This window comes from Nesoenas mayeri (assembly GCF_963082525.1).
Source record: "Nesoenas mayeri genome assembly, chromosome: 20".
Taxonomy (NCBI): domain Eukaryota; kingdom Metazoa; phylum Chordata; class Aves; order Columbiformes; family Columbidae; genus Nesoenas; species Nesoenas mayeri.
This window is the reverse complement of record NC_137569.1, coordinates 1,200,041-1,214,177: the sequence shown is the minus strand read 5'-3', so window position 1 is coordinate 1,214,177 and position 14,137 is coordinate 1,200,041. Positions and strand designations below refer to the sequence as shown.

The following is a 14,137-nucleotide window of genomic DNA, read 5'->3' as shown; positions in this document are numbered from 1 at the left end:
ACACGTCCCGCCGGGTGCGGTGTGCCGGGGTGCCGGGCTGGGCGCCGGGGGTGAGCTGCAAAGCCTGGGCTGGGGGTTTGCACCTGAGGGTGCTGGAGGATTTTCGGCACGGGGAGTTTGCACAAGGGCTCGCGGGCGCTGCCGGGTTTGGCGCGGGGTCCCGTGGCGGGGACAGCACCCGGCCCCGTGCTGCCGGGGCTGCGGGCAGCGCTTGAACCATTACAGCTTTTGGAGATGCTGTCAGGCTAAAAATAATTATGTAAACAAATCCCTTCCCTGCGTAAGTAATGAGTGACGAGCGTAAAGTCAGAAATCGCTCCCGCCAGCACATTTTCTTCTCCTTTATCGACATAATCTGTTTACTGCGAAATGCGGGAGGTGGCTACAGACGCGCCTGTTTCTCTTTCTGGCTCCTGCGAACCAGCACAAATGTTGCAAGCGCGGAGCTGCGAAGGCGGCAGACGCAGGAGCCGCAGCCATCAAACACGCACGCAACTGTTTTCCCTGCCTCTCGGCGGGGTTTGCTAACAAAAGCCCACATGGCAGGCGCTGCCTGCCGACCGGCTCCTTTTTAAACCCTCCTGCAGCCCACACGCCTTTGAAGCCAAGATTTCCATCCCCACCGGCGGCGCAGCCGCGGCACCTGTTGATCTCCACGGCCATCACCCCCTATGGGGATCGGTGGGGACCTTGGTCCCCGGTCAGGACTGGGGCTGCTCGGAGGTCTCTGGGGTGCAGGGTCTGGGTGGTGTCTCGTTAGCACAAACGAAGCGCTGCTGGCAGCACCGGGGCTTGGCCGAAGGATCCCCCCAGGATCCCAGCGAGATTTGGGTTCCCAAAGTCCAAGCCCAGAAGATCCACCCCATGGAGCTGGTCCCAGCTTTGGTGTCTGTTCCTGTGGGAAGGAAGGATTGCGGAGCATCGTCCCCTGAGCCAAAGAACTTCACATTGAAGTTCAAAGAGGCACCGTGTGCTTTGCACCGGCTGCTCGGCACCGCGGTGGTGACGGTCACCAGCAGCAGCGTGTGTCCTCGCGGGCTCAGGTGCCAGCGTGGCTGTGGGCGCAGGGGCTGAGCGTGAAGCTGGGGCTGGGGACAGAGTGTCCTTTATTCCCTGGGCGGGTGGTTGGTCCCCAGACAGTGAGCGGAGATCCATCCGCTGGCTCGGGGTCTGTAGGAAGCTGCCGTTATTCCCTCCCAGCCTGGAGCAGCTCTCTGCATATTTGGAAGTAAATCAAGCTTGGAAGCGAATTAGCTTGTCAGTGTTCCAGCGCCTCGGAGCCACCAAGGGCTTCACTTCCAGTGGCGCTTCCATGAGCGCGGGAAGCACCGACAGGGCTGGGGAGGGAAATTCTGCTCCCAGCCGGGAGGGTGTTACCGGGGCTGCGCCGGTGCCGGGTGACGCACTTGTGCCAGGCGGTGCCTTCCCTGGGGGGTTTGCTGCGCCGAGCCGCGGCTGCGGGGACGGCGCTGAGCGCTGTGGCGCTGGGCAAAGCCACGTTTCGCATCACATCCCTGGTCAGTCCTGCTGGAACCCCCGGCAATGCCACTGATCCCGCTCTGTGCACGTCAGCTCACGTCACCTTTGGAGCTGAGCTGTCGTTTGGTGGTGGCCACACGCGCCAACCACGGAGGGCCCTGTGCCAAACGTGGCACCGCAGCCGCGAGCCGCGGGCTCGAGGATGGATTTGCTAATGCCATCGAACAACTTGCCCCAAAATACCCTGGGCTGGGCAAAGCCGCGCTGAATGAGGTCGCTCTGTAGCCATTGCAAATTATCTCGGAGGCACAAAGCATCGTTTTAATGGAGGATGAGGAGTGATTGTTTTTATGTCATTTAAGGAAAAAAAAATCAGGTCTAATGAGTAGAAGGGCCACTAAAACTGGCTTGGAAGCCAAAATGCATTTCTTACATAAAAATGTACAATTCTCAGTGACGTTTGTATCACTTCTATACAAAATGGTTGAAAAAGAACACAACAAAACAAATCCGTGACGTTTGTAAGTGTTGCTATTTTAGAATTTATTTCCGTAAGTGATATTTTTCTTAAAGATCTTTAATAGTAATTCACATAATAAAGTCCCATTGTACTCTTAACGCTCTGGTGCATTTTGCTGCCACTTACTTACAGCCCAGGGAAAAAGAAATAAATCAGGGCGGGGAGGGAAACGCTTCTTCCTTTGTGCCCGCTGTCCCTCTGCTGCAGCCGCCCAGCAGCCGCCCTGGCCCGGTGCCTCCGGTGCCTCCGGTACCTCTGGTGCCTCCTGCTCGGGACGGCGCTGAATTCGCATCCGATGGTTTTCTCGATGTCACCATCCCCGGGGAAGCTCCCGGTGCTTCCGTGGTCGGCTCCGCGTGTGGGAACCGTTCAGGACAGAGAGGAAAGGGAAAAACACTGCGGTTAACCCGCCCCGTCCCGAATGAGCCCGCTGGGGACGGGGCGTGTGAGGCTTCCTTGAGCCGTTTCATCACAGCAACTCCGCCAAACAGGCTGTTCGGCTCCTTTGCATCGTCTCCGGGTGGAATGGAAATACGTTACTGGGATGAATTATTTCTGAAATGTGTTACTCATCTCCGGTCCCGCACGTTCTCGCGCTGAGATCGCCGGCTCTGCTGGTGGAATCGCGTCCCCCCGAAGGATCCACCTGCTCTGGCCCTGGCTTCCCCTTCCTCATCCCTGCAGCAGGCTGCAGGAGCAGAACTTCTGATGAGAAGCTCCTCGGAGGCTCAAAAAGCAGCCAGAGCGCAGGAGGGTCCCTGCAGGGACGGGCAGGTGCCCGCCAAACCGCGCGTGGGGAGCTGGTCCCTTGTGTCCCCGGCCAGAGCCAAACCCCGGGCTCTCCAGCCCTTCGTTCTGGGGACAAGTGTTGTTGGGACTGGCTGGGCTGTGCGAAACATCCCGGGGCAGCCCCGCTCTTGGTCGCTGGCAGGGTCAGAGCTCCCCAGCACCTCGGGTGGCTCGGGAACCTTCCCCGGGAGAGAAGGTGCTGGAAAAACCCACAGCCTTGAGTGTCAAAAGCATCAGAATGCTGGAGAAGCGCAGGAGGTGGCTGTCGGGGAGCCCGCGGGGTGCGGAGCTCGCTGCCGCCCGGAGCCCCGCACGCCCCTCGGGGGCTCCGCTGCCCCGCACGGGCGAGACCGTTCATCCCAAAACTGTGTTTTAGGCAAAGCAACAGCTGAGAGAAGCCCAGGACGGAGCTCCGCGGTCCGACGGTGAACGCTGGGCTGGAAACGCGCTGCCCCGCGCCGCAGGACGGGCGGGGGGAGCGCGGGACGGGAGGGCAGGAGGGTGGAAGGACAGGAGGATGCGGGGATGCGGGGATGCGGTGATGCGGTGATGCGGTGATGCGGGGATGCACCTCCCCCAGCCCAGCCCGTGTGCCGGCGCCGCTCTGCGCTGCTGGGGGGAGCACACGGGGCGCACAGCCCGGGTGGGGCTGCTGCGTGTGATCAATCACAGCAACAACCCAGCCCGGCGCCGCGTGCTGCCACCTCCCGGCCCGCCCGGCGCGCAATCCGGCGCTGGCCCTTTAAATGATCCGGCTGAGCCGCTGCTCGGCCATCGGCTGGCGCTGCCTGGGCACCGCCCTCCTTCGGCTATTGGCTGCGTGCCCTCGCGGCGCTGGGCGGGGGGGGGTCGCGTTTCCGGTGCCGGGTTAAAGGGCAGCCCGTTGCTAGGGGGCGGCGTTGCTAGGGGAGGCCTGGCCGCCCGGGCGCCATGGCGGGGAACCGGCTGCAGAAGATCGGGAGCGTGTTCAGCCGGTGCGGGGCGGGCGGGTCCCGGGCGGGGAGGGCGGAGGGCGGGCGGGCGTCCCCTGAGCTCCCCCCGCCGCTCCTCTCCCCGGCAGGACCCGCGACCTGGTCCGCATCGGGGTGATCGAGAAGCCGCTGTGGTTCGACGTCTACGCCGCGTTCCCCCCGCTGAGGGAGCCCGTGTACCGGGTGCCGCGGCCGCGCTACGGCAAGGTGCGGGATGTCGTCCCGCCCGTCTTCTACCCGGAGGACGAAGTGCGAGCGTGAGTCCCCCCGTGCCCCCCCCGTGCCCCCCCCGTGCCCCCCCGTGCCCCGTCCCCGCGGCCGCTCCTGTTCACGTCGCACAGAAGCGAGGTCGCGCAGGTTTTGCCGCGTTGTGCCCCGCGTGTGCGGTGCGGAAGGCCCGTCTGCGGCGGGGCGGGGAGGGGCGGGGCGGCTCCCGGGAGCCGGAACGGTCCGGGAACAGTCAGAGCGCTGCCCGGCTCACCGGGCGCGGGGAACCTCCCCTGGGTCTTATTGGAACAAGTTAAAAAGTCTGGAAGGAATATAGACACTGGGGTGCTGGAGCGAGTGGAGAGAAGGGAACGGGGCTGGAGCACAATGTGATGGAGACTGAGGGACCGGGGGGTTCAGCTGGAGAACAGGAGCTGAGGGGAGACCTTCTGATCTCTGAACTGCCTGAAAGGAGCTTGGAGCCAGGGGGGTCGGGCTCTGCTCCCCAGGAACAAGCGCCAGGAGCAGAGGAAACGGCCTCAAGTTGCACCAGGGGAGGTTGAGGTTGGATGTGGGGAACAATTTCTTCCCCAAAGGGCTGTGGGGCATTGGAACAGGCTGCCCAGGGCAGTGCTGGAGTCACCATCCCTGGAGGGCTGGACAGACGGACATGAGGTTCTCAGGACATGGGGCAGGGACAGGGGTGGGTTATGGTTGGACTCGATGATCTTGAGGGGCTTTTCCAACCAAAATAATTCTGTGATTTTATGATCTCTGTATAACATAAAAGCTAATGGAAAAAGGAGTAGTTAGGTGAATGCTTTAGCTGCCTCTGATGTTGTTTTTTTACTCCAAGACATATCCCTCTTGAAATATGAAACTGTTTTTATTTTTTTTGAATAGGAAATTTTACAGAATTTATGGCAATGGCCCAAGACCTTTCGACTTGTCACAGTCAAACTATAAATCTACTTGCCAAAGGTGAGATTTATTTATGATTATAAAAGGATCAATGGACAAGTCTCAGAAATATTTCAGTCAGTGAACCAAAATGTTATTTGTGGGAGTAAAAAAACTACAATATTGAAATCCAGGTTTGTTGAAAAATACAATGAGCTGAAGGAAGGAGGAAAAATTGAAGAGGAAAAATTGTTTGAAGAAACAGGAAAAGCCCTTTTAGCCAGTGGGATAATTCTGCAGAGAAGAGGAACAGATAAAGTAAGTATTAAGTGTTCACAGATTACTTGGTCAGTGGATTTTATCTTGTAGCTTGAAGTCAGCAGTCTCATTTTGAATTTAAATTCCTTGCACTGGTGGTACCTTAACATTGTATTGTACCTTAAAAATAATCTAAGCATGAATTAGAACTTTTCTACCAGCTTTTTTTGGACGTACAACCCGGGGCTGTTGCTGTCCATTGCTCCCTTCAGTCACACCTCAACAGAAGCTTTTTCTGACCCTGTTTTTGGTGACTGTCTGCCTGTGACTGCAGGTAGCACAACAGGATCATCACAAGGTTGAACCCGGGGATTCTGCGTTACACCTGCAGCTCCAAACTGTGCTGGAAGAGATACAGGAGAAGAGAGGTCGGGAGGAGCAGGTGCCAGAGTCGGCAGAAGCGCAGAAGGAAGATCCCGTGCCCTCCTGACAGCCCTGGGGTTCCCTGCGACACCCCGACTGTCACTGCAGGAGCCGCCGCTTCTGCCTCCGCAGCCCGGGGTTGTGAGACGCTTGTTTTGGCAGAACACACCTCAGTTCCCCGGCTCTGGTGCCTCCGTCATGCTGTGCGGGGCGCGGGTTCTGCCACCTCCCCGTGTGTAAAATTGGAGATAATACATTCTTTTGAGGTTCGAGACCGTGATCTCAAATGGTGGCTTGCAAAATGCAAAAGTGGAAAATTAAACGTTTTCTTTAAAAATTGGAGGTTCCTTTTCTTCAGGCGCCTTGTTTTCAGCAGTAAAGATGTCTCTTAACTTCTCGTGTGTGGCGGTGCAGGCCCGTGACAGTCCTGCTGTGGAAATGGCAGCTGCTGCTGGCCTGACGTGTCCGAACAGCCGTCCGAAGGGTCACCTTTTTATAGCTGGTGGAGAAGAGTTGCTATTTATAGAAACGTAACAACGTGCTCTTCCTAGTCCATCATTTGCTTAAATTCAGAAGGTAACAATACCAGATAATGGGACTTTTGCTGGTGTTAGCGACTCCTTGCTGAAGTCGGTCACCTCAGAAGTGTGAAAGACACGATGTTACAGCTTTGCTGGAGCGAAAGCCCAGAGCTGCTGCAGGAATAGACACAGGCGCTTGGGCAATGTAAGAAAATAACAATCTCACCAGGAGTCACAGCCGGATGGAGTTTCACTCTTACTGTATCTACAACCCCCAGGGCCTACCTTCATTGTATTAAAGATTTAAACTCTTGTTTGTGGGGTTTTACTTCTTTTTTTCTGCTCTTATTATTCTTTGTTTGTATTTTTTGGTGTGTTTTCTCTCTTTGTTTGTGATTTTTTTTCTTTTTAAAAAAACAAACTACCACCACCAGCAGGTGTAAGTCACATCAAACCAACCTCTGGCTCTTCTTCCCCAGGGACAAGGGTGGCATTTCCTTTTGCTTTTGTACCTGCCTTCCAGGCGCATTCTCCATGACACAATCCTGTGATGCTGCTGTGGTGTGTGATGCGAAAACCTCTCTTACCAATCTGTGGTGTATGGCTGTAAAGAGCATTTTAAAAGGCCGCTGGTTTGGGTTTGTGTGGCTCGATCCCCTTCCTGGTCAGTGTAATTACAGTAGGAGTACTTGGTTATCCTCAAAGGTCAAACTTTATTCCTAGTTCTGCTCTGTAACTCTAGAGGGGTGCAGGATTTCACTACAGAGCTGCAAGCCGCCTGTCCATGGTGCAGCACAGAGGGGAAAACTTGGAGCGTTCTGTTTTGCCCTTTTTAACTGTTGATGGTGCTCTTAGCTTGCCAAAAATCGGGAGGTACTTGAAAAGGTGCAGCAGTGCTCTGAAGTCAAACGCACCGACACGCAAGAGGTTTCTCACTTACAAATTACCGAGAGACATTTTTTCCTCTGTCACCTGCTGTCACAAGCTTCAGTCTTGCATTTTTACTGAGCTTGGCTGTGTCTTCCTTTAGTCACCCAAAGCATCTTGAGCAATAGCATTAAATTCAGAACACAGACTAGAGCAGAACGAAGTTGGAATTCATTTTCTCCTTTATTCTGTGCTGGAAGAAGTCCCAGGGGCAGCTCCCCAGGCAGAGCTGTGTGGGAGCAGCCGGATTCACCCCATGGGCACCTGTGGCCTGGGGGTGGGAATATGAGACACCTGAGTTGCTTTTTTTCCTGAGTGATGGTGGCGACTGCCCAGCTGCTTCCCATTAGTGCTAATGAGCACAGGTGAGGAGGTTTAGTGCCCCTTGCCTCTGTGTGCAGCCCAAACCTGCTGTGCCCAGCAACCAAACTGCCCTTGGAAGGTGCACGGGAGCTGGGATTTGTGTGGCCTGGCTGTGGGACAGGAGGATGGAGCTGAGCCGTGTGCTCCGGACAGGTGCTGTTCACCTGGAGCAGGTATGTGGGCAAGTTAGCTGGAAGAGCTGGGCATGTGGTGGGAAGGGGTGCTGGAGGAGGCTGGGAGTCCGCGCCTGGTGTAAGTCGGGAGGTGATTTCTGGAAGTTAGTTAGGTTTTCTGTGCTGGGGGTTTGTTAGAGCTGGTGGGGGACGGGGAACCTGGTGGGGAATGGATGTGAGCTTGAGTATTTGGTGCAATTAAGAGAAAACACAATTAAGACCGGAGTTCTTTGTGCGTTCGATGGATACATTTGCTGGGCTGGGACTTTAGAGGAACAAAACGACTTTAATTAAGCGGTTGGAGCGCGAGGCTGGGGCGGAGCCGTTCATTATTTACCGAGCGTTTCCCCTCCGGCGGAGGCGGGTTCGGGGAAGGGCCCCCTCTCTCTCCGCTAGATGGGGGCCGCGCTCCGCCGGTCCCCGCCGGTCCCGCCGAGCCGCGGGGCCGGGGGGCGGCGCTGGGCACCCCCAGTGCGGCCGGGGGCTCGTCCCCCGTCCCCCAGCGCTGCCCGGCCGGGGGCACCGGGCGGCACGGAGAACGCCCGACCCGGTGCCGGCGGCTTTGCGTTGATCCTGCGGGCGGGGAAATCCCGCTCTCCAGCAAAATGACTTGAAGAGAATGTCGGTTTGCACCGGGAGCTGACGGGTGCGCAGCTGGGGGGGCACAAAGGGAATTGGGGCGGGAGGAGAGCCCCAGGGTACAGCAAAACCCGCTGCTGAGCGTCCGTCCGGCCCATGCTGGGGGGCAAAGGGGACTCCGGGGGTGTGGAGGCAGAGGACACCGATGTGACCTTGTCACTTGGCCTCTGCGGGCAGCTGGTGCGGTGCAGTGATTTCCTCCGGTGCGGGTGGATCTGTCCTCTGCGGTCGCGGGCTCCTCAAGCACAGGAGCAGGGCGCTCGCTGTCTCAGTCCTGCACCCCGTCACGGAGCAGCAGAATGACCTTTCCCGGGCAGAACCGCTGACCTCCTTCCTCCTGCGAGATGAGCGCTGTGTGTGGCAGTTCCTCTCTGATGGCCAGGCTATTTTTAAGTGACAATAAATGCCAAAGTATCAGTTACAAGGTTCTTTACTCCTTGAGGCATCGAAAAGACAAGACAATTGCGGGCAGTCAGTAACCCCTTCTGCAGCTCTGCAAGCCGGGCTGAAGGTTTTCCAAGGGCAGTTCCTAAAATGGTGGTTCTCACCTGAAAAAGTGAGAGTGAAGGGCTCTGCCTGCTCTCTAGCAGGTCCCACCACAGGGTCCAGAATCTCAGTTGCAAAGTCTCCTGCTTTTGTGCTCAGTCCTCGTGCACGGTGATGCTCAGGACAGCGTGTCCCAGCGGTGCTGGCGATAACCAGCTGAGCTGCGGCCGCAGCGTTTGTGGCGCCGGGAACGGAAACCTCTGCCCCTTTGGAAATTGAGGGGGCTGCCATTCCATGTCAGCTGCCCAGAGTCAGACCATGTCACTATCCTTGGAGGCGTTTAAAAGACTCGTAGATGAGGTTCTCAGGGGCACGGCTCGGAGGTGGGCTTGGCAGTGTTGGCTTAATGGTTGGACTGGATGGTCTTAAAGGTCTTTTCTAACTAAGAGGATTCTGTGACCTGTGCTGGTGTGTTGCAGGCAGGTCCTGCACGGCTGCTCTGCAGCAAAGTCACTAAAGAGGCAGCAAATGACGTGGGTATGATGGTGCAACGAGTGGTTGGAGAAGTTCTAGGGATGCCGTAGCGTTGCTTTACCAAACGGTGTCTGTGCTGGAGCTCGCTCATGTGCAGGATGTGTCCCGCTGGAGCGACCGCCTCTGGTCCTGCCATTCAGGGCTGCAGGACGGGCTCTGAGCTTCAGCAGGATTTTAATCCAGCGGCAGCTGCTCCCCACAGCGCTGCACAAGCCCTTTGGCAGGTCACCCGCACGGCATGTGTCCCTGTGCGGTGACATGGCTCTGGCCACCCTTGGTCACGCGCGGGTGGATTATCCGCTGCTACGTGCTGAGGGCAAGCGAGCTCGGCATTTAATAGGATCAAGTCTTATGTCTGGGGCAGCCAAAAAAATTCATCGGCTTTGCTGGAAAACCAGGTGATGTGACCTTGCCAGTGCCAGGCTTCGTCCAGGCAGGTCCTGAAGCATTTAGTGATTTAAGAATGTAGCTCTAAGTAAGATATTGAAATGTTGGTGTTGCTGCACTGTAGTATTCTGTGACTTGCCTCTGCCCACACACTCACATTTGGTCTTCAAACTGCCCTGTTTTGAGCTTTGGAATATTCCAGAAAGCTGTATCTGTTAGGATCTGAGCTTGAATTTGTTGTGTTTTTATACTTGCCTTCTTATGCAACACACGCTAAAAGATGCGCTGAGGTCTGTTGAGGAGTGATGGCCTTTGTAAGCCAGGGCCGAGGCAGCCCCAGTGCTGGGCGCTTGAGTCGAGGCAACAGCCGCCCTTGCACCACCGGCATTTAGGAAGCTTTTCTTTGGGGGAATTGTGGCTCTCCTAGAGGAGTGGGGCTTGGTGCTGCTCTCCGCGTTGCAAAACCTTAGTGGCACAGGTTCCTGCCATCTGCCCAATTTTGGTTTTAAATAAATGCTTTTGTAACAGTTGGAATGGGTGATCTCTTTAGTGTTTTTCTTCTGCAGCACCAGAAATGTCCACGTCAGTTCTAGGATGGATAAAATTCAGGACAATAACCCAGGGCAGGCAGGAGGGCTGGCGCATCCCTGTGGGACCAGCGGGTGAGCTCGGCGCTGGCTGGGGGTGAAGCAGCTGGCTGCTGGTTTACCAGTGACTTTTAGGTACTTACAGGGCCTGACCCATTCCTCGCTCAGTTTTTAGCCCATTGACACAAGCCACGGCTGGTTTGGCTGCCCAGCTCTGTTGTGGTCGGGCTGGCTGGAAGGGCTGAGCGCCAGGGACCCCGGCTGGAAGGGCTGAGCGCCAGGGACCCCAGCTGTGGGGCGAGCGCAGTGCTGGGTGCTGCAGGTACATTTATTTTAACAAATAGTTCCACAGTCATTCAAGGACACGCAGGCTGCATCGTGTCCCCATGGCTGCGAGGGGACAGCTGAGGTGTGGGAAGGCTTTGCTGGCCCCGAGCGATGTGCAGCATTGGGGCAGCCGTGAGAAACCCCGCGGCCCCGTCCCAGCGAGGTGGCAGCAGCATCCCCTGGGGACATCACTCCCCTGCCTGCTCCCCTGGACCGGGGGTTTGGGTTCTCCCCAGGCCATGGCAGTGATTTGGGGGTGTCCTCTGTGCTTGGGAACCGGGAGCATCAGAGTTGCTGGGGAGGGTCCCTGCGCCGGCGGCTCAGCTGCCCTTGCTCCGGCTGTCTCCCGGTGCTGCTGCTGCCTCTGTGCATATTGCAAGCTCATTCTGATGTGCGCTAATGCTATTATCCTCCAGAAATTGAAATCAAGTCTGAACCTATAATGTTTCACTGGGAGGGAATTGGGGTTATATATTCCTGTGTACAGCAGCATTCTATTTCAGTCATAGCATTTAATTATGATTGGTGTGTTAGTGCCCACCAGAGCATAACAAATTGTCATTATGTTATTCTGCTGAGTCTAATTTAATTGGCAAGTTGTCACAAAAGCAATTATCCATCATTTATTTTGTTGCCATAACCACATCTTGGAGAGCACCTGCTGTCTGAAGTGGAAAGGCTCTGCAGTCTCTAGGTCCTGGATTTCTTCCCCTTGCCTGACACAAAGACACCATTTCCTCCTCTTATTTGAAAGTGCGTTCCCCGTTTGGCAGCGCGGGCCCGCGCGTGGGGCCGGAGGTGCCGGAGCAAACGTGCTGTGCGGGTGGTGACCGGTGCCAGGGGTTTGTCCCCCGCGGGGCTGCGCCGCGGTCGGACGCGTAGATCGCGGGCGCTGCTGTCCCCTCGCTCCTGAAGTCGGGATGAAATAGGGAGAGAAAGGGAAGTTTGAAGGCGAGACTTTCTCTGCCAGCAGAAAATCATAAAATAGAATAATAATAAAACACTTGGCTTCTTGCAAATAATTTTGGGGAAGAAGTTTGTGGGGGAAGCCGCCAGCCCACTGCTGGTTTATTTTGGGGGGTAGGAGTGTGCGCAGAGATGCCATGAGGAGCAGAAGGGGCGCGTGGGCTCTGCCCTGGGACCCCCAGCCCAGCCAGACCCTCACCCAGGAGCTGCTCAGCCTGGATGCCCCTGAGATAAAGAACTGACGTCTGATGTTTGACATCCCCGTTGGCTTCATCCTTGCAGCCTTGGGAACCAAACTGCCCCCACTCCCTGGTGCCAAATTCCCCTCTGCTCCCCTGCCCCTCCCAGGCCCCTGAGCCGCTGCAAACCAGCGCCGGGGCCACCGTCACGCCAGCCGGGGCCACCGTCACGCCAGCCGGGGCCACCGTCACGCCAGCCTGGTGCTCTGCAATAAGCACCTTTCAGATAAGGTATCTGGGTTCCCATAGAGATTAGGAGGCTGGCGAGGGAAGATTAGTGGTTTCTTATAATCCAGCAGGCAAAGCGATGTCCAGCTTCCCAAGACCAACCCAAAACTGCGGATTTTCTCCTTCCCGAGAAGGTGCGCGGCTGTGGCCTATCAACATTTTAGATTGTGGCTGATGGCATCTCAAAATCCCGCCAGGCTAACGCAGACTCGAATGAACTCGAAGCCTGTGACTCACTGTGAGAAACGAGTAAATAAATGAAAATCTGTTTTGATGTCTGTATTCCTTTCAGTTACTCCCCTCTCCGCCCTGCCTGTAATCTCTTCCCCTCTGGTAGTTCTGATTAGCTGCTAATGAGGAAAGATGATTTTGTAGTTAAAGCACAGAGAGATGGTTTTGTTCCTGGTTCTGCCTTGATTTCCCCGTCTATAAGCCAAGATACTGTTTATTTCAGATGGATGTTGCAAAGCTAAATTGGTCAGTATTTGCAGAGCAATTTGCTTCAGAGGCAGGGTACAGTGACTTGAAAAGGAAGGTTAAACCTGAGGAATCACAGCTTTTCCCTCCTGCTGTGCCCCCTGGGACCGATGCCGAGCGCCGTCTGTCCGTGTGTCCCAGCAATGGAATCCTGCCCTGTGCCGAGCTCTTCCCCTCGCGCTCACCAGGACCACGTTTGGAACTGAAAGCCGGGGCAGGAGTATCCAGCCTCCCTCCCAGGGTCCCTTTCTAATCCTTGGAGCACTTATTTCAATGAATTTTACTCTCCTTTGCCTCTTGGTGCCACTTTTGCTTCTCCTACCAATGTAGTCCCGACAAAGGGAGCTCAGAGCAAAGCACCTCTGCTCTCTCCATCTGCTGGCGTTGTGGCTTTTGTTGTTCCTGTCCCCTCTCTTCCCGGTGCCCAGAGCAGGGGCAGCGGTGTCTGTCCTGGGCGCAGATGCCGCTGAATTGGGGCGATGGGGGCTCGGAGCTGCGGCAGCGCAGCCCAGATTTGTGCGACTGATTTATGGGTGAAATTCCTCCAGATGGGGAGGGGGGAATCACAAAACTGTGGAGTGTGATAAATAACTCGTCATAATGTATTATTTAGCAAATTATAATGAAAAGCAGAAAATATATGGAGGAGAGCAGACAAAGACATTCCCCAGTTGACAAGTGTTTGACTGTTTAGAGCCAGGAAGCCGATATTTAAGAGTGTTTGGGAATTTCCATGGCTTCCCGTACAGATAAATCACCCCTTTGCAGACGTATTTATTGGGTGCCCCGCTGATGTGTTTGATCCCAGGGGACAAAATCGCCCCAGGAGCTGGTGGGAGGCTGGCTAGGCCGTCGCTGCCGCCGGTTTGGGTGCAGCCTGCATGGAGGTTGCATTTGGCTGCTGCTGGTGTCGAGGGGCTCGTGCCAAAGGGGGAATAATAGCGAGGTGACTTTATTTTATCCACGTGTCATGTTTGGTTGTTTCGGGTTTTTTTTAATTATTGTTTTTATTTGATTGCTCCCGACTCCTGCCCCAGGGATGATGAAGGTGCTGTTTGGAGTGGGTTTGCTATGGCAATGCAGGATGTTCTCTCTGCTCCGTGCTCTCGAGATATTTAAACTTCTGTGGTCTAGTGGGAGAAAATACGTCGCCGTGTTTGTGACCCTGCCTGCCAGCCCAGGGCCTTGCGGACCCCTCCGCCCTATCGGAGCCGCTCCATCGGGGGCGTCCCAAATGGTCCAGTGGGGCCACAGGGTGGGAGGTGACACCGAACCCCTCGGGGCATTGGCAGGGAAGGGAGAGCCTGCGGGGTCCTTGTCGCTCTGCCTCCCGCTGTGCTCCCTCTGGGCCAGGCGAGGGCTGGGCAGAGGCAGCACGGCGGGGCCGGGGGTTTCGGTGTGCTCTCGGATGTGTTGGTGGCGTGGGGGCTCTGCACGGCTGCCCCGTGCGATGCTCATTGTCAGCAAGGCTGCCACTGGCACGGCTGCGGGAGAAGCTGCCGTAACCCCATCCCGGTTCTCCTGAGCTCTGGTGGTGTTTCTGGTCATGCGAAGAGGCAGGAAAATCAGGAGGTGGTTGTGCAGGTTGGTGATATGCTTAGAAAAACAAAGCCTGTATTTGCTTTTGAAATAATCAGATTGAGGAACGAAGCACCGTGGGCACGTGGCTGTTCCTGAGCAGAGGTCGGGGTGGCAGGACCAGCATCCCTCGGTCCGCAGCCCCGGGGAGCAGCTGC

General features: G+C 56.2%; 1 protein-coding gene across 1 annotated transcript; it reads left to right on the top strand.

Annotated features, from left to right (window-relative positions):
* Positions 1 to 3,629: 3,629 nt before the first annotated feature.
* MRPS23 (mitochondrial ribosomal protein S23) lies at positions 3,630 to 6,637 on the top strand. The gene is made up of 5 exons (XM_080357334.1): positions 3,630 to 3,762; positions 3,849 to 4,016; positions 4,870 to 4,947; positions 5,061 to 5,184; positions 5,459 to 6,637. The coding sequence occupies exons 1-5, from the start codon at positions 3,719 to 3,721 to the stop codon at positions 5,612 to 5,614; spliced, it is 570 nt and encodes a 189-aa protein (XP_080213460.1). The 5' UTR covers positions 3,630 to 3,718; the 3' UTR covers positions 5,615 to 6,637.
* Positions 6,638 to 14,137: the final 7,500 nt, after the last annotated feature.

What these genes read in the sequence shown, in the direction of transcription:
- MRPS23 (XM_080357334.1), top strand. Translation starts at nt 3,719, where the DNA reads ATGGCGGGGAACCGGCTGCAGAAGATCGGGAGCGTGTTCAGCCG. An exon ending in CCGGAGGACGAAGTGCGAGC is followed by an intron (nt 4,017 to 4,869) that starts GTGAGTCCCCCC and finishes TTTTTTGAATAG; the next exon opens with GAAATTTTACAGAATTTATG. An exon ending in AGAGAAGAGGAACAGATAAA is followed by an intron (nt 5,185 to 5,458) that starts GTAAGTATTAAG and finishes CTGTGACTGCAG; the next exon opens with GTAGCACAACAGGATCATCA.